Consider the following 18036-nt stretch of genomic DNA (forward strand, 5'->3'; position numbering starts at 1 on the left):
AAGGAGGTGGCCCCACTCCCACATCCTGGGGTCTCAGCCTGGCTGGTCATCTGCTGAAGCAGCATTTCTAGGGGTCACCAGGGCATTCGCGATCTTTAGAAAGTTCCACAGGTGATTCCGATGCCCGGTGGGGGTAACATCCCTGTGACGAGAGTTCCTGGGGTAGCCCCTCGGGCTCCTGCTCTGAAGAGAAAAGCCACATGGGGAGGAGAGAGGGCTGCAGGGGGCTGACTGTGCGTCCCGACCCTGAGCTGTGGGGAGCGCCCAGGACACCAATGCCACAGGCTTGTGCTTGTCCACACAAGGGCATTGTGTGCGCACTCGCATATGGTGGGAAATCCTAGCTGAAGAGGGAGAGGCCTCAGCAGTTCGCAGGGAACCCAAATGTAGACGAAATGAAAGGGGAAGGAGACCAGGAGGGCAGGAGTGAGGGGAGGGGAGGAGAGGGGAGGGGGAGGGACCGGGCAGAGACCCCGCCCCTGCCCACGTGACCCGGCCAAGCGCTCCTGCCCCCAGAGGCGGCTGAGCACAGAGGGAGGAAGGACCACACAGCCAACTTGTCGTGGCAGCGGTGCTCCTGAGCATTTCTGGAGCCGAAGCTCTCCTCACAGAGGGAAGGACAGAGCAGGCAGCAGGCGGCATGCGGCCCCCCTCGGCCCTTCCCCGAGGAGGGCGTGTTCCCTGGCAGGAGCTCCTGCTGACAGGTGAGAGGGACGATCCCCTGGGTTAAGGGTGAAGGGAAGAGAGAGACTGGCTGCGGTCTCCCAGGGGAGGATGGGGCGCCGAGAGGGGACATGGGAACAGGGCAGGGCAGGGCAGGACAGGGGGTTCCCGGCTCAGCAACAGGAAAATCTCATGATCTGGAAGAGGCGAGCAAGTGACGACGTGTTGTGTCCCAAGTTACTCATCACTGAGGATTGAATTTTGGAAACGATGTGAGCAACCAGGGACCCTAAACGCTGCCCCTCCCACCAACCTGAGATATTGACAGATCAATGCTGGGCCCTGGGAACACTCATTCATTCATCCACAGGTATTTGCAGCCGGCCCCACCACTGGGGCACAACACAGATCAGAGTCCCTGCCCTCCCTGAGCACACTTCTCTGGGAAGGAAGACAGACCAGCAAAGACACAGAATGGGAGGTCGGGCATTGACAGGCCATGAAGGGAACAGAGCAGGGAAAGGTCAGAATGTGAAGACAGAGGGTCTTTAGAGGAGGCGGTGTGGGCAGGCCTCTCCCAAGGACCCCCTGAGTGTGAGCAGGTACCTGAGGGCAGTGAGGGAGTGAGCCCACAGACATCTGAGGGAGAGTACTGGAAACAGAGGAAATCACAAGTTCAGAAGCACTGAAGCCATGGCGGTTGTGCCGCTGACCTTGACCAGTAGGACACACACACACACACACACACACACACACACGCTCACCCCTGGGCCCAAAGCTGAGCGATTAGGACCTGCTCAGTCTCCAGGGCCACATCTTTCCGTCCCAATACATAGGCCAAATATTGACCCAGGTCTTCTCTCTTCCCTCCTAGTCTCACTCCTAACCTTCTGGAACCCTCCCACCACTGCCCAAGTCACTGTTGAATTGGTGCCGCCCAATGCTGCCGAAGGGAAGGACGTTCTTCTGCGTGTCCACAATCTGCCTGCCAATCTTCTAGGCTTTGGCTGGTTCAAAGGGACAACTATAAATCCCCATAGGGAAATAGTATCATATGCAGCAGACTCACAAGAAATTGCCCCAGGATTTGCACACAGCGGCAGAGAGACATTATATCACAACGGATCCCTGCTGTTCCAGAACATCAGCCTGGAGGACACAGGATACTACACCCTACAAATCATAAAGAGGAATGTTCAAGTTGAAAGAGTAATTGGACAGCTCCGTATATATCGTGAGTAATTCCTGTCACCTCTGATGTCAGGTGGAGTGAATTCTACTTCGTACACACAGGATTGACAGGCCTGGACTGTGCCTCCCTTCCCTTCTGCATTTTGTCCCAAATGGTGTTTGAGCATTTAGTGCAGGACACACACAGTAGAGATGAATTTCCTAAGATTTCAACTCCTTTCCTGGCATCCAGACTCTATGACCATCTGAGAAAGACCATGCAGGTCACAGTCAAGGCCAGGCCCGAAGGGGCCCTGGGATCCTCACTAGAACTCAGCCCAGAAGACCCTTGCCCAGAACAATGCCTTGGGGCTCCTGAGTCTCGTGACCCCAGGGACTCTGTGCCAGGGTGGGGTAGGGCTCCTGGGCAGGGCTGACTGGGAGCAATGATTTCCGAGCTGCCCGAGTCCTGAGCCTCTGAGCTGGTCGCCAGCCAGGGCTCGGTCTCAAGATCTACATCTGGAGAGAGGCATGGGCAGCACAGACATAAAAAGGCTCCAGTCCATTAGCCAACTGCTGTGGGGGACTTAGGAGACTCCAGCGGAGGGTCAGCACCCCCAGGGAGGAACAGAGCAGAGAGATGCTCTTTTTTTTTTTTTTAATTTTTTAAATGTTTTTATTTATTTTTGCAACAGAGAGAGAGACAGAGCATGATCAGGGGAGGGGCAGAGAGAGAGGGAGACACAGAATCGGAAGCAGGCTCCAGGCTCTGAGCTGTCAGCACAGAGCCCGATGCAGGGCTCGAACCCACAGACTGTGAGATCAACCTGAGCCGAAGTTGGACACTTAACCAAATGAGCCACCCAGGCGCCCTGAGAGAGATGCTCTTGATGGCTCTTCCTCTCCCAAGAAGGAGGCCCAGGGAGGGAGCCTTGTCTTGTGGAGGCAAGAGTAAGAGAGGACATTTGATTGACGGCAGCGATATACCATTTTAGGGCCAGGTATTTAAGGATGGTTAAAGGTTACTTCACAGGCATGGCAGGTGGAGATCATTTACCATTATTCCTGTTGTATTAGGGGGAAACTGAGGCCCAGGGAGGTATAGTCACTGAATCAGGGTCACACAGGCTGCTGGGCTGCTGGGCAGCACAGCCCTGTCCTCTCCTCCGTCAGAGGGAAGGGTCCTGGTGTGGGCAGTGAGAGCAAATAGAGAGGCTCATTCTGTGTTTACTCTGCAACTAATGACCCCCAGCAGCAACCTGAGTCAGCATGCCCCGGCCGCCCCTCAGGTGGCCCATCCTCACCTCCCGGTGCTGGACTTGAAATCACTGAGTGTTTCCTGGTGTGTTGGTGTCCCTCCCACTGGGGTGGAATTGCCTTCTCCTTCTGACTCTGCACCTGAAACCAGCACAGGGTCCACGTGTAACCAACTCACTTGCTTTTGTTTAGGAGGGAAGGCGTGAGGGACGCCTGGGTGGATCAGGTGGCTGAGTGTCCAACTTCGGCTCAGGTCCATATCTGCTGAGATCAAGCTCTACATTGGGCTCCCTCCTGTCAGGGCAAACCTTTTGGATCCTCTGTCCTCTCTCCTTCTATGCCCCTCCCACCCCTCTCTCTGTGTCTCTCTCTGTCTCTGTCTCTCAACAATAAATGAGCCCTAAAAAAATTATTTAAAAAAAAATAGGAGGGATGGAGTGAACAGTGTGGGTGCCTCTGTTGCTGGAGGAGGGCAGGGGTCCTGTGTAGCCAGGCCTCCTAGGATCCTGCACCAGGATGCCTTTCTGAAGAGATGTGGTCATTCATTCGCTCATCACCCCTCCTTCCTGCTCATTCTCTGACTCTTTGCTTGATTTTGGACTCTGCTCTGCCATGTATGGGATCGCTGTCTCACGGCAGTCATTATCAAAGCCCCTTCAGGCCCTGGGGCCCAAGTACTGAACTGACCTCTGGGCTTGCTTCTGGTGTCCCTGGGTGTCATTTCTGCTGAGATCCTCACCCCCTGGCCAAGCCATCAGGTCTGTGAAGAACCAGGAGAGGTGCCGTGTTGGGGGGTTGGGGGCTGTCTCTGACTCTGTCCCACGTCTTCCACGACAAAACTCTGCTCTGTGATTGACATTTGAGAAACTCTGTGCTTGCTCTCAGACACACAGAGCAGGGGGCTTTTCCTTCTGTGAGTCCTCAGATCCTCTCGCATTTGTCTTGAGATTCACGGATCTGCTTTATTCTTAAGGACTCGGGTTGGCAGACAGATGAGAGAAGGCAGCTCTGATTGAAGATGCCTTTGGAGGAATCACAGGTACCACACAGGGCAATGTTCTCTCTGTTGTCTACACAGCGGAGTTACCCAAACCCAACATCACAAGCAACAACTCGGACCCCGTGGAGAACGTGGACTCTGTAGTATTAACGTGTGAACCTCAGACTCAGAACACAAGCTACCTGTGGTCAGTAAACAGTAAGAGCCTCCCGGACAGCGCCAGGCTGGAGCTGTCCCTGGACAAGAGGACTCTCACTTTACATGGTGTCACAAGGAACGACACAGGACCTTATGAGTGTGAGACTTGGAACCTAATCAGTGCCAGTCGTAGTGACCCATTCACCCTGAATGTTCTCTGTGAGTAACTTGTATTCCTACCTGGCCCAGGCTGCCAGCCCAAATCCACGCTGCCAGAGGTCAGGCCACATCTGTCCTTCTGGGGTCTGAGTACTTGACTCTCACCTAGACACCCAGGCTGGCCATGGCTTCTGACCCAACTTAGATGGACACTGTGGCCCCTATACACACCCAGATCTTCCTCTTCCCCTTCCCTTGGATTACATCACATGTGGCTTTATTCCGTTTGCTCCAGATGGCCCGGATGCCCCCACCATTTCCCCCTCAGACTCCTATTACCGTCCAGGGGCAAACCTCAGTCTCTTCTGCAACTCGGCCTCTAACCCGCCTGCACAGTATTCTTGGCTTATCAATGGGAGCCCCCAGCCATCCTCACAGGAGCTCTTTATCCCCAACATCACTGTGAATGATAATGGATCCTATGCCTGCCTTGTTTATAACCCTGGCACTCGCCTCAATAAGTTCACGGTCAAGACTATCACAGTCTCTGGTAAGTGGATCCCTGAAACATTTACATCAAGCACTGTGGTGGCGATCTTCCTGGTTTCCAGAAAAGAGCCTAGAAGAAGTTATTTTGCATTTGCTTGTGACTCAGATCTGTCCTTGAACTCTCCCATCACATGTCTGCAGATGCTTCCTCCCTGTGCTGTCTGATTTCTCATGTCAGATCTTGAGATCTGAGATCTGAGATCTCCCAGTCCAGTCTGCAATGTGGGGAGGGGATTCTGTCAGTTCCCAAAACCCCCACACATATAAGGCACCTTTATAGATGGGGAAAAAAGAAGGGTCCTCAGGGTCAAGTTGCTTTTTGTTGTTGTTGAATTGCAGAAGTGCTTTATATATTCTGGATATTAATCTCTTACCAGCTATGATTTGCAAATGTTTTCTTCCAGTCTGTGGGTTGCCATCACTTTGTTGTTGTTGTTTTTGCTGTTGGTTAGGGAACTTTAGTTGACACACAAGGTAACACTAGTTTCATGTGCACAACATAGAGATTGGACAACTCTGTGTTATGCTATGCCTACCACAGTGTAGCTACCATCTGTCACCATGCAATGCTATTAAAATACCATTGACTAGGGGCACCTGGCTGGCTCAGTAGGTAGAGTATGTGACTCTTGATCTCGGGGTTGTGAGTTCACGCCCCACATTGGGTGTAGAGCTTATTTAATCTTAACAAAATCTTTAAAAAATTAAAATAATAAAATGCCATTGACTATATTTCCTATGCTGTCTATTTCCTTCCTGAGTCCTGTTTATTCCTTAAGTGCTACCATCACTTTCTTGATTGTGCCTTTTGGTGCACAGAAGTTTTCTATTTCAGTGCAATCCAGTTCATCTGTTTTTTCTTTTGTTGTCTTTGCTTTGGGTGTCATATCTAAGAAATCATCGGGAAATGCAGTTTCAATAAGCTTTTGCTTTATATTTTCTTCTAAGACTTTCACAGTTTTGACTCTTACGTTTAGATGTTTGATCTGTTTTAAGTTAGTTTTTGTGCATGATGTAAGGTCAGGATCCAACTTCATTCATTTGCATGGGTATCCAGTGTTCCCAAGACCATTTCTTGAATAGAAGTTTTTCTCCATTGAATGGTCATGACAACCGTACTGAAAATCATTGGACCCTATGTATCAGGATTTGTATCTGGGGTGCCTGTTGTATCCCATCGGTCTCTATGTCTATCTATATAGCAGGCCCACATTATTTTGGTGACTGTAGCTTTGTAGTGAGGAAGTAGGAGTCCTCCAACTTTGTTCTTTTTCAAAATAATTTTGGCTATTTGAGGCCCCTGAGATTCCATGTGACTTTTTGGAAATTTCTATTTCTGCAAAATATTCCCTTAAGAATTTAACGGGGGGGGGGGGGCACCTGAGTGACTGAGTACAGTGGATCATGCGACTCTTGATCTCGGGGTTGTATGTCCAAGTCCCACGTTGGGTATAGAGATTACTTAAAAATAAAATCTTAAAGGAAAAGCATTTGTTACGGATTACACTGAATCTGTGGATCTCTTTGGGTAGTATTGTCATCTTAACAATATTAAGTCTCATCATCCATGAACATGGGATGTCTTTCCCTTCATTTGTGTCTTCTGTAATTTCTTTCAGCAACGTTTTATAGATTTCCATGTATACTCTATTGCCTCATTCTTTCATTCCTAAGTATTTTATTCTTTTTAATGTTATTGTAAATGAATTTCTACCTTGATTTTGAGAGGAAGGTATTTTTAGTGTATAGCAACACAATTGATTTTTGCCTGTTGATTTTGTATCCTGCAAGTTTGTTGAAATTGTTTATTAGTTCCACAATTTTTGCAGAATCTTTAGAGTTTTGTACATATAATTTCCATCATCTACAAACAGACCTCATTGTACTTATTCCTTTCCAATTTGATTGCATTCTATTGTTTTTCTCCTAATTATTTGGCCTGGACTCCTTTCCTCTGTTGAACATGGGTGGCGAAAGAGGCATGTTTATGGACTATCTGATCTTAGAGGAAACACTTTCCGTGTTTCACCATAGAGTATGATGCTAGCTGGGGGTGTTTCCTATAAGGCCTTGATTCTGTTGCAATCATTTCCTTCTATTTATAAGGGTGCCAGTATTCTGTATACAGTAACCGCTTCTTTACAGAAGTTTTTCACCATGAGAGTCAGTCCACAGTGGTGGATGTAAAAGCCTTCTTCAGCCTGAGAAATCCTGTAGATTGAAACTCTTTAATTCCTAAGGTGATGAAGACTGGGTGGGCTGCTCTCATTTCCTAATAAATTATAACCGTGCAAATACCTTCCCTACTTTACACAAAGCTTCTGGGGACACAGAGATAGAAGGCCTGCAAGCCTTCCTCCCCACCATACACGAAAAGGTATATAAGGAGTGAGGCTTGATCTATTAAAGTCATAGAAGTTCAAGAAAGGAACCACACAGGAGTCCATGGGAAAAATTCCACCTGCTGATGAGGATGCTGGACATGGGCTAAGAGGTGTGTGGTGCTGATACTACAGAGATGTTCAGGCAGACCAGGCAGATGACTGAGGGCCAGAGGGGGACCTGAGGTTCAGAGGAAGAGGTACAGCCCCCTCCTTACAGATCGCCACCTGAACAAAGACACTCATCCTTCTGCAGACATCAGGGCCATCCTCTGGGGCACCTTTACAGAGCTCAGTGGGGCCCTCGGAGTGGCTGATATCTTGGAAGAAGGAGCATGGCCCCAGGCCCCCTCTCATTCTGTCACCTCCTCTGTTTCTCCACAGGGCCAGTGTCCCAGCCCTCCATCAACATCAGCAACACCACAGCCACAGAACATAAGGACTCTGTGGTCCTGACTTGCTCTACAAATAACACAGGGGTCTCCATCTGGTGGTTCTTCAATAACCATAGTCTAAAGCTCACAGAGAGGATGAAGCTGTCCCCGGACAACAGCACCCTCACCATAAGCCCTGTCAGGGTGGGGCATGCCGGGAATTATCAGTGTGAAGTCTCCAACCCAGTCAGTTCCAGCAAAAGTGACCCCGTCAGGCTGGCTGTGAGCTGTGAGTAACCCTCAACTTCTCCCCCTTCCTCTCTGTATATTCATGGGCAGGGGGTGTGTGTGAAATAGAATACAGGTCTAGGGGAGGTGGGAGCCTCCTTCACAGCCTCTATAGCAATGTGGATGAGATCCCCAGAATTAGACTAATCTTGTTAACATCTTGGTTCTGCTTTATACCAGCTGTGGACCTCAGACAAGACACTCAACCTCCAGAACCTAAGTTTCCTCATCTGTAAAACTGGAAAGAAAGGCTGGGTCTTAGGGCTGTTCTGAGGGTTGTCACTATGAGGTTAATGAGATCTTAAATCCTGAGACAGCATCCTACACAGGTTCAAGGCTCAATCAAATTTAGCAGTTCTTGTTCTTTTGTCACTGATGTTGTTATTAGCCGTAATGTCCCGTGGAGCTGGGCTTAAGTGTTGTCTCAACTCGGTCCAGTTCTGTGACCTTCACTACTTTACTGAAGCCCTTGACACTCTCAGACCGTAATTTGCAGAGTGGGGTTGACACCTGGCCGCCTCATGGAAGCAGCAGATGAGATAAACACAAAGTATTTTCCATGTGCCTGGCCCAGCGCTGACCTCGAAAGCAGTCAGCTAGTGTTATTTTCACTAATCCGTGTTGAGTGGACAAGTAGGGGCCACCCTCTAAGTCCATCGATAGTGATGGAAAAGAAGAAATGGAGGAAGAGGCATAATGTGAGAAGAAGAGAGAGAGGCCTTAGGAGGAAAATAAACAGGATGTTGGCACTAACCACAGTTTTGGGCAGAGGAGGGCAACATGAAGATTCAAGTCCAAGGTTTCACTATGAGGAGTACAAACGACACAGCAGGGGACACCTGGGTGGCTCAGTTGGTTAAGCTGGCAATTCTTGTGGGTTTTTTAAAGTTTTTTTAAGCTTATTTATTTATTTTGAGAGAGAGAGAGAGAGAGATGGAGTTAGGGAGATCCAGACAGAGAGGCAGAAAGAATCCCAAGCAAGCTCTGTACTATCAGCACAGCATCCAATGTGGGGCCAGAACCCATGACCCATGAGGTCATGGCCTGAGCCAAAGACACATGCTTAAGCAACTGAGCCACCCAAGTGCCCCAAGCATCCAACTCTTGATCTCAGCTCAGGTGATGATCCCCTGGTTCGTGGGTTAGAGCCCCTCGTTGGGGCCTGCACTGAAAGCGGACACCCTGGTTGGGATTCTGTCTTTCGCTCGCTCATGCCCCTCCCCCTTCTTGCTCTCTCTCTCTCTCTCTATCTCTATCTCTCAATAATAAATAAAAAAAACCTAAATGACACAGCAGCCAAGCGGGTGGGGACGCTGTAGGGATAACACACACCACCCAGACCTGAAAGGTCTTTCCTTCCTCCTTAACCAGGCCCTTCCCCCTGCCCCAAGCCCCTCATGGCTTCAGCAGATATGACTTGGGACTCATTCCTCCTCCTTTTGCTTCTTATTTCAGACGGAAGAAGCCCCACGGGCCTCCCTGTGGGGACCAATGTTGGCATTGCAATTGGGGTCTTGGTCGGGGGGGCACTCGTGGCCGCCCCGGGGTATCTCCTGCTCCGTGTGAAGGCGGGAAGGTACGATGGCATTTCCCACACACGATCCTGTCCACCACCCCTCCCCCACCCCAGCAGAGTCACCAGCAGGCAGACGCCGTCCTGACCCGGGATTCTGGGCTGGGTGTCCCGGACCTCCCAACTGCCCCCTGGATTTCTCCTCTGATCACACCTGGCTCCTTCCTCACCAGCTGCTGCCCGGGGCCCTTCCTCCACAGCTGCCTCTGTGCCAAATTAGGGACAATCACAGAACAGCCCCTCAGGGTTGTCCTGGTTCGCTTGGCAACCCTACAGCAGTGCTTGGTACTAAGTGCACGGTGACCAGTACCTCCCGTGGTTTGTCAGTCCACATGCCCTGGGACGGGGATTTGCAGCCTCAGGACCGAGGGTGGTCCTGGCCAAGGTCACGCAAGGGAGAGTGGAAGACCCTGACAGGCCGGGTGGGGTCGACCCCCAAAGTGGCACCTGCGGGAACCACGGCGCCTGATGTGTGACACCGCAGACCCTGGGCCCCGTCCGGTAGAGGTCCTGGGACGAAGCCCCTCGTCCAGGCAAATGGAGGTAGAGCATGAGCCAATGTCAGTTTTCAGCGTCTTCTGGCCTGAGGACTCGAGGGTCTGGCCACAGCAGGGGCACCGCATTCAGGGATCTGACATACCTGGAGCTCCCCAAGCGTCCTGCACACGCAGCTGGCCGCCTTGACCCTTCCACTCACTCAGACCCTCATGTGTGATTCCTTTCCTGGGCCCTTGATCCCTTTTCAGGACACCTTCTCCTAGGTGTCCGTCCGCTGCCCAGCTTCCTCTCTGGTCCGAGGATACATGTGCTCCGAAGGCCTTTTTTTATCCCTCTCCTGGGCCCTTCCCCTCCTAAATAGACTGGTGGAGAGATGGGGTCTCTAAGGGCTGCTTGGAATGAGGACCCTCCCTGTCCCCTGTTCTGACACCAGAGCTGTGACCTCTCCCTGCCCACCTCACAAATAAGCCTGATCTTTCCTAGGGCCAGTGGCCAACGTAATCACAGAGAGATGGGGCACCCAGCCTGCACCCCTGGTGAGTATCCCTTCAGCCCAGGCAGCACAGGGAGCCCCTCGACCTGCCCCCCAGTGTCCACTCCTGCCAGTCACACCCTGGGGCCTCTGACCACGTCCCTGGGGCTTGAGTACAGGGGACCCCAACTGGCCATACTCCCTGACCTATGGAATCTAGGTCACGGGTCAGCACCTCACAGACCAGCACCAGTGGGTCTCCCTGTGGGAGGTGCTCCTTCCCTGGTTCTCCGAGAGCCGATGACCCGGTACCTCCTGGGAGGGTGGACCCTGGGTGCTAATTCCTGTTTCTGTGCCCAGGTCATGGTCCAGTCAGCAGCTCCACATCCCCGGTAAGCCCGCCCCCTCCCCACTGGGGTCTAGATTGTGCAGGCGCAAGGCAGAGAACCAACGAATTCAGCAGCACCGCACACACCCTGCTTCCCCCAGAGAGCCAGGACAAGGCAGGGCCCGTTCTGCCCAGGATTTGGACCGTCTTCAGGGACAGGACCACTCCCCACCCCATCCTGAGTCTCTCCTGCCACTCTGAGCTGGCCCAAGGGGAACCCTGGAGTCTGGCCAAGGACAGAGCACTGGGAACATCAGCCAGGGGTCCTGGGCTAATAGGAGTGGGGCAGGGAGTTAAGGAGAGACCGGTCTGGGTCTGGGGTGTGGGTCAACAGGCTTGGCGAACGCTGCTCAAGAGGCAGAACGGGCCACCCCTGCAGAGAAATGACTCTCCCTCTGTCCACTGACACCCATTCTCTCCCCCTGTTCAGAACACCCTACCCAGCCCGAGGACAGCCGTTCCCATCTACCAGGTGAGTGTGGGCAATGAATGTTCAGGTCCCCCAAGCCCAAGGGGACTGAGGATCTGTCCCCAGCCTGCCCTGCCTGTGCTTTCAGGTTTAGGACACAGCAGGGCAAAAGGGCACAGGGGCTAGTGGGAGGAAGGAGGGGCCTGGAGCAGAAACCTGCCACCCAGCCAGGTTCCCAGAGAGGTGGACGCAGGACCTGAAAGTCACCCAGACATGTTCTGAGAAGCTTGCAGGGTTCAGAGGCCTCTTTTTCTTTTACAGGAGTTACAACACCCTGACAGGAACATTTACTGCCAGATCAACCACAAAGGACAAGTGTCTTCTTAGTTTCCCCTTCCCCTGGGAGCTACTCCTTCCAGGGGCCTTCCTGAGACCCCAGACCCTGGGTGGGGTCAGGTGCCGCCGCCTGAGCCAGAGAACCAGCTCTGAGCCTAGAGGATATTCAGGGACATGGACCCAGGGTCCGGGCCTTCCTGATTTCTGGAAGCCCTGACAGGCTGCCACAAACCCCGGATGGGCCAGGACAAAGGCCCCCATGTCCCAGGAAGTGGGGTTTCCCAGGGAAAGTGTCCTGGGCCCTGACCCACCAGGGACAACATGAGGGGATCTGATTAAACAGGACTCTTCCCCCTCCTTGGCCCTTTTTTGGTGAATGGTGATTTCTCTGAGCAGACATTCACCTGAACCTCTGGGGCCCTTCTCTCCTGGGTCACACAGGGAAATGTTCCCTCTGAGTTCACCAAGCCCCCACCTTAGTCCCCTGAGATAGAGGAGGGGCGAGGGGTGTTGACATGCTGGGACCACGTTAACTAGAAAAGGAGAGATCACCAGAGCTGTGGCCAAACTATGACAGCACTCAGCGGTCCTCACCCTGCTCAGGGACCAAGGCTGGAGACACCTCCAGTGTTTGCAAATGTGCACGGGGTTCTCAGGAGCACAGAACATGGGGCCTCTGATGACCACACGAGGATGAGCTTGGAAGGAGCAGCCATAGTCAGGCACACATTCCAGGTGGGACCCCTTCATAGCCTTTTGGTGTCCTGAGCCCTTTGGTCCTCCTCACCCATCCCCAGTGGCCCTGACTGGTGTCCTTCACCAATAAACTTGCCCTGTCCCCAAATCCAGGATCCAGGGCACTGAGGCCTGTCTGAAGGTTTCTCCAGACTTCGGGATGTCCTTCCTGCTGAGGTGACATAAAGGCAGGTTGTCAGAGGAACCCCAGGGTTTGGGACCCAGAATTCATGCTCTGAGCATAGCCTTCCCGGACACTGCCCATGACATCTAGCCCAGTACCTCCCAGCAGTGTCCACTTTTCTCCCTGAACGGGATCTTATCTTGAAACACACCTCCTCCCCATAAATAAGCATGCAGGTCAGAAGCAGAGGGCTTCCCCCACCTAACTCACCCAGGCTCCCATGGTGTTGGGACAAAGTGTCTCTTCCACCTGGTCCACAGGCCTCGTCCTACTGTCCCACCTGCAGCTTCCTCCACACACCTGGGCCAGCGGCTCTCAGTCCTTCCCTGAGGCCCCCGGTTGGGTGCCCATGTGGATTCGCTCGCATCAAGGTGCCCTGTTCACACAAAAGCGGTCCAAGCACCAAGGCACCGCACCCACGTTTCACAGGTGGGTTTGCCATCACCCACTTGTTTCTTAGTCATGAGATGAGAGGTAAGGAAAACAAGCTGCAAAGTATCACGTCATGTTTAGCTCTGTGATGCTCCTATCGCAATGCACACTATGTTGGATTAGACAGGGTGACGCCTCTTGTTAGTTTCGTCTTGCTGCTCTAGCAAATTATTGTAAGCTTAGTGGTGGATGTCAACACAAATCAAGGTGCCCACCTGGCTGTCTCTTCTGGAGGCTTAGGAGACAGTCTGTTTCCTTGTTTTTCAAGCTGTGCCGTTGGAGGCTTCCCACATTCCATGGATGTGGCCCCTTCCTTCACCTTCAAATCCAGCAGTTCAACATCTTGAAGTGTCTCTGTGTCCTACTTCCACATCACCTCTTCTCTGGTTCTGCCTCTCCTGCCTCCTTCTGTCACTCCCTCTCTCATGCCTGGGTGGCTTAGTCAGTTATGTGTCCAACTTCAGCTCAGGTCATGATATCACAAGTTCCAGCCCTGTGTCAGACTCTGTGCTGACAGCTAGGGAGCCTGGAGCCTGCTTTGGATTTTGTGTCTTTCTTTCCCTGCCTCTCTCCCTCTCTCTCTCTCTCAAACTAAGCCCTGGGCATAGTTGGGAGACATCAGCACCTTGGACAGTGTCTCAGCCTGGGGCTGAAGAAGCTGCCCATGTCTATTCTCTGTAAGAAAGATGTAATGAGGGGCACCTGGATGGCTCTGTTGATTGACCTCGGCTCAGATCATGATCTCAGGGTTTGTGAGTCCAAGCTCACGTGGGCTCTCTGCTGTCAGTGCAGAGCCCACTTCAGATCCTCTGTCTCCCTCTCTCTCTACCCCTAAAACCGTGCTCTCTCCCTATCTCTGTCTCTCTCAAAAATAATACAAACATTTAAAAAAGTAATAATAGAGGCTCCTGGTTTGCTCAGTTGGTTAAGCGTCCGACTTCAGCTCGGGTCATGGTCTCACAGTCCATGAGTTCGAGCCCTGCGTCGGGCTCTGTGCTGACAGCTCAGAACCTGGAGCCTGTTTCAGATTCTGTGTCTCCCTCCGTCTCTGACCCTCCCCCGTTCATGCTCTGTCTCTCTCTGTCTCAAAAATAAATAAAGGTTAAAAAATTTAAAAAATTTTTAAGTGTACAATTCAATGGTTTCTAGTATATAATTCACAGAATTGTTCAACTATCAGCAGAATCAATTGTGAACTATTTTTATACTTTACAGCCATTAGCAGTCATGCCCTCTTTCCCCAGATGCCCACAGTCTTAGGCAACCACTAATCTACTTCCTGTCTCTACATCCATCTCTGGGATTCAATGTGCAGTCTATGGTGAGCAGAATAATGTCCTCCCAAAGATATCCAAATCCTTATTCCTGGAGCCTGTAAATATACTACATTACATGGCGAAGGGGAATTAATGTAACAAATGGAATTAAGGTTGTTAATCTGCTGCCCTTAAAAAAAAATGGACACTATCCTCGATTATCTGGGATGGGCCTAACGTCGTCATGAGTCCTTAAATGTGAAAGAAGAAGACAGAAGGATCAATGTCAGAGTGAGCTGATGTGAGAAAAACTTGGTCAATTGTTCTGGACTTTGAAGATGGAAGGAGGCCACAAGTGAAGCAGTTATCAGCAGACTCCAGAAAGTGGTAAAGGCAAGAAAACTGATCCACCCCTAGAACCCAGAGAAAGGAATGTGGCCCTGCCAATATATTTATTTTAGCCCAGCAAGATCCATGCCAGACTTCCAACCTCCAGAATTGTAAGGTAACAAATGTGTTGTTTTAAGCCACTGTGCTTCTGGTAATTTGTTACAACAGTAATAGGGCACTAATATAGATGTCATATTAGTTTACATTTTTGCATTAATATTAAATTTGGGGGGCTTGATAATAGGACTGTGGATGTATAGGAGGAAGTCCTGGTTCTGATGAGATACAGGCCGAGGTAGTTAGGGTGAAGTATTATGGTATCTATAACTTTCAAATGATTCATCAAAAAATCATATATATATACATATATATGTGTATATATATATACATATATATGTGTGTGTATATATATATATAATAAAATGTGTGGGTACACGTGTGCACATATTTACATCTATACATCTTACTGTGCCTAATTTATAAATTAAACTTAATTTGGATATGTATGCATAGGAAAAAACATAGTATACATAGGGCTCAGTACGATCATGGATTCAGGCATCTACTGGAGATGCCTGAATATATTCCCCATGGATAAGGGGGGACTACTATATAAGTTGGATAAGTTCTGAGAATCTTATGTACAGCATGGTGATTTTAGTCAACGATACTGTATTGTATATTTGAAATTGTTAAGAGGGTAGATCATAAATGACCGCACCACCAACAAAGAATGATAATTATGTGATGTGATGGAGGTGTTAGCTAACGCTGTGGTAATAATCATTTTGCAATACATAGATGAATCAGATCATCACATTGTACAGCTTATGTTGTATGTCAATTGTCAATTATATTTCAGTAAATCTGGGAAAAAATTTTAAAGAACTACCAAAAAAAGCAAGTAAACAAACAAAAAACAGCAAATATTGTGGGGTGTGTTTTTTTTGCCTTTTAAAAAAAGTTTCTATTTATTTTTTAAGAGAGAGAGCAAGCAGGGAAGGTGCAGAGAGAGGGAGGCAGAATCCCAAGCAGGCTCTGCGCTGCCAGCACAGAGCTGGAGGCGGGGCTCGATCTCACAAACCATGAGATCATAACCTGGGCCGTAATCAAGAACCAGAGGCTTAACCGACTAAGCCACCCAGGCACCCCAGCAAATATTGTTGATAGGGAAATGGCAGAATTACATTTAAAATAAACTCAAAGATGTCCAGCATTGTCAGTGTCCTCCTGGGATGTCCCAAACAGCACAGATCAACTGTCATCACTCATAGGTGATTATTGTCTATACAGAGAAGCCCCCAAAGCCTGTAAACATATTGGTAGAAATAATAAAAGAGTATAGCAAGCTGTTTGACTTTAAGATCAACATAGTGTACAAAATTTATTGCATTTCTATAAATTAGAAACAAATAGAAAATGTCCTTTTTTTCCTTTCTTAAAAATATTTATTTATTTATTTATTTGGAGAGGGAGACAGAGAGGGCAAGAGAACAGGGGAGGGGCAGAGAGAGAGAGAGAGAGAGGGAGAGAGAGAATCCCAAGCAGGCTTCTCACAGTCAGCACAGAGCCCCATGCAGGGCTCCATCTCAGGAACCGAGAGATCATGACTTGAGACAAAAGCAAGACTCAGACGCTTAACCAACTGAGCCACACAGGTGGCTCACCATCGGAGTGCCTTGGGGGCTCAGTCCGTTGAGCGTTGGACTCATGATCTCAGTTCAGGTCATTATCTCTCTGTTCCTGAGATTGAGCCCAGTGGGGGGCGCTAATGGTGTAGAGCCGGCCTGGGATTCTCTCTCTCCCTCCCTCTGCCCCTCCCCTGCTCTCTCGCTTTCTCGCTCTCAAAAATAAACCTTAAAAAATAATAAAAAATGAAAAGAAACCATTAACAATAACGAACACTATAGATCATTTTGGAATAAATTAACAAAAGATGTGCAGACTCTTATGCGTAAAATTAAAAAAAAAAAAAAACTTTACCGAAAAATATTAGGGAAGACTTAAATGGAGAGACGACACATGTTCATGGATAGAAAGGGTCAGTTTCATAAATACATAAAGCATCTCCTAAATTGGCTATTATTCAATGAAGTTCCAACCAAAATCCCGACAGGGTTTTTATGGAACTTACAAGCTGAACCTAAGTTAATATGGAAAGCCAAGATTCTCCTGAAGATGAACAAGTGTAAGGGGGAAATGACTTGCGTTCTCAGGTGGAAAGATTTAGTAAAAAGTTATAAAAGTTAAGACAGTGTAGGGCTGGCACAGGAGTAGATAAATTGATCCCCGGAAAAAACAGGGAGCCCAGAAACAGACTCATGCAGATGTGGAACTCTGATATACAACCAAGATGCCGGTGCAGATAAATGAGGAAAGGTGGAATTATTTAATAAAGGAGGTGGAGAATTATTTAATAAAGGAGGGTAATTAGTTACCCATATTTTTAAAAATGAAAGTAGATTCCTACCTCAAAGGAGCACAAAAATCAATTCTAAATCGATTAAGAATCTAAATGTGAATGGAATATTGTCTTTTCTTCTTCTTTCCTTTTGAGACATGCTTTGACTTGCCGCTTGATTTCTTATTCGGCCCGTTGGCTGTGCCGTTGTGTGTTGCTTGGTATTTGCATATTGAATATTTAATATTTACATTGTAGATTTTTCAGCTATGTTTTTTTTTCAATGTTTATTTACTTTTGAGAGCAGGGGAAGGGCAGAGAGAGAGAGAGAGAGACAGACAGACAGAGGATCTGAAGCAGACTCTGCACTGGGAGCAGAGAGCCCAATGCAGGACGCAGACTCAGAAACGGTGAGATGAGCCTGAGCCGAAGTTGGACACTTAACTGGCTGAGCCACCCAGGCACCCCCCCAGCTTTGTTTTATTGTTGATCTTTAGCTTTGTGCCATCGTGGTTGGCAAATATAGTTGGTATGATTTTCGTCTTCTTAAAAAAAAAAAAAAAAAAAAAAAGAACTGAAATGTGAAAAGCCAAACTTAACTTTTTGGAGAAAAGAGAGTATCTCTTAAGCAAGGCACGAGAAGATTTAACCGTAAAACTGGAAGACTGAGAAATTCAACACTGAAATTCTGTTCTTGAAAAGATACCATAAGAAATGAAGACAAATCATCCAACTGACTATTAGCACTTAATATATAAGCATACATAAGGAACTCCTATATATCAATGAGAAAAAGATAAGGGGCACCTGGGTGGCTCAGTTAAGTGTCCGACTCTTGATTTTGGTTCAGGTCATGATCTCATGGTTCATGAGTTCGAGCCCCACATCGTGTTCTGTGCTGACAACATGGAGCCTGCCTGCGATTCTCACTCTCCCTGTCTCTCTGCCCCTCCCCTGCTCTCTCTCTCTCTCTCTCTCTCAAA

At 49.2% G+C, this 18036-nt stretch overlaps 1 protein-coding gene across 5 annotated transcripts; it reads left to right on the forward strand.

The window, feature by feature from the left end:
• The first annotated feature begins 507 nt into the window (after positions 1-507).
• On the forward strand, positions 508-12012 carry LOC102965808 (carcinoembryonic antigen-related cell adhesion molecule 6-like). 5 transcript variants are annotated; one of them, XM_042968721.1, is made up of 10 exons: positions 508-704; positions 1538-1897; positions 4169-4447; positions 4683-4937; positions 7702-7980; positions 9435-9555; positions 10534-10586; positions 10883-10914; positions 11341-11382; positions 11641-11794. In XM_042968721.1, the coding sequence occupies exons 1-10, from the start codon at positions 641-643 to the stop codon at positions 11704-11706; spliced, it is 1551 nt and encodes a 516-aa protein (XP_042824655.1). In that variant the 5' UTR covers positions 508-640; the 3' UTR covers positions 11707-11794. The 5 variants fall into 5 exon arrangements, with proteins under 5 accessions (XP_042824655.1, XP_042824654.1, XP_042824656.1 ...); XM_042968720.1 differs by lacking the exon at positions 9435-9555 and having other exon boundaries at positions 11641-12012; XM_042968722.1 differs by lacking the exons at positions 4683-4937; positions 9435-9555 and having other exon boundaries at positions 11641-12012.
• The last annotated feature ends 6024 nt before the right edge of the window (positions 12013-18036 follow it).

This window comes from Panthera tigris, chromosome E2 (assembly GCF_018350195.1).
Source record: "Panthera tigris isolate Pti1 chromosome E2, P.tigris_Pti1_mat1.1, whole genome shotgun sequence".
Lineage (NCBI taxonomy): Eukaryota > Metazoa > Chordata > Mammalia > Carnivora > Felidae > Panthera > Panthera tigris.

Bases quoted from the DNA above. Each gene is read 5' to 3' on its own strand.
- LOC102965808 (XM_042968720.1), top strand. From the start codon at position 641: ATGCGGCCCCCCTCGGCCCTTCCCCGAGGAGGGCGTGTTCCCTGGCAG. The intron at 4,448-4,682 runs GTGAGTAACTTG...CGTTTGCTCCAG, and splicing joins ATTCACCCTGAATGTTCTCT to ATGGCCCGGATGCCCCCACC. The intron at 10,915-11,340 runs GTAAGCCCGCCC...CCCCCTGTTCAG, and splicing joins TCAGCAGCTCCACATCCCCG to AACACCCTACCCAGCCCGAG.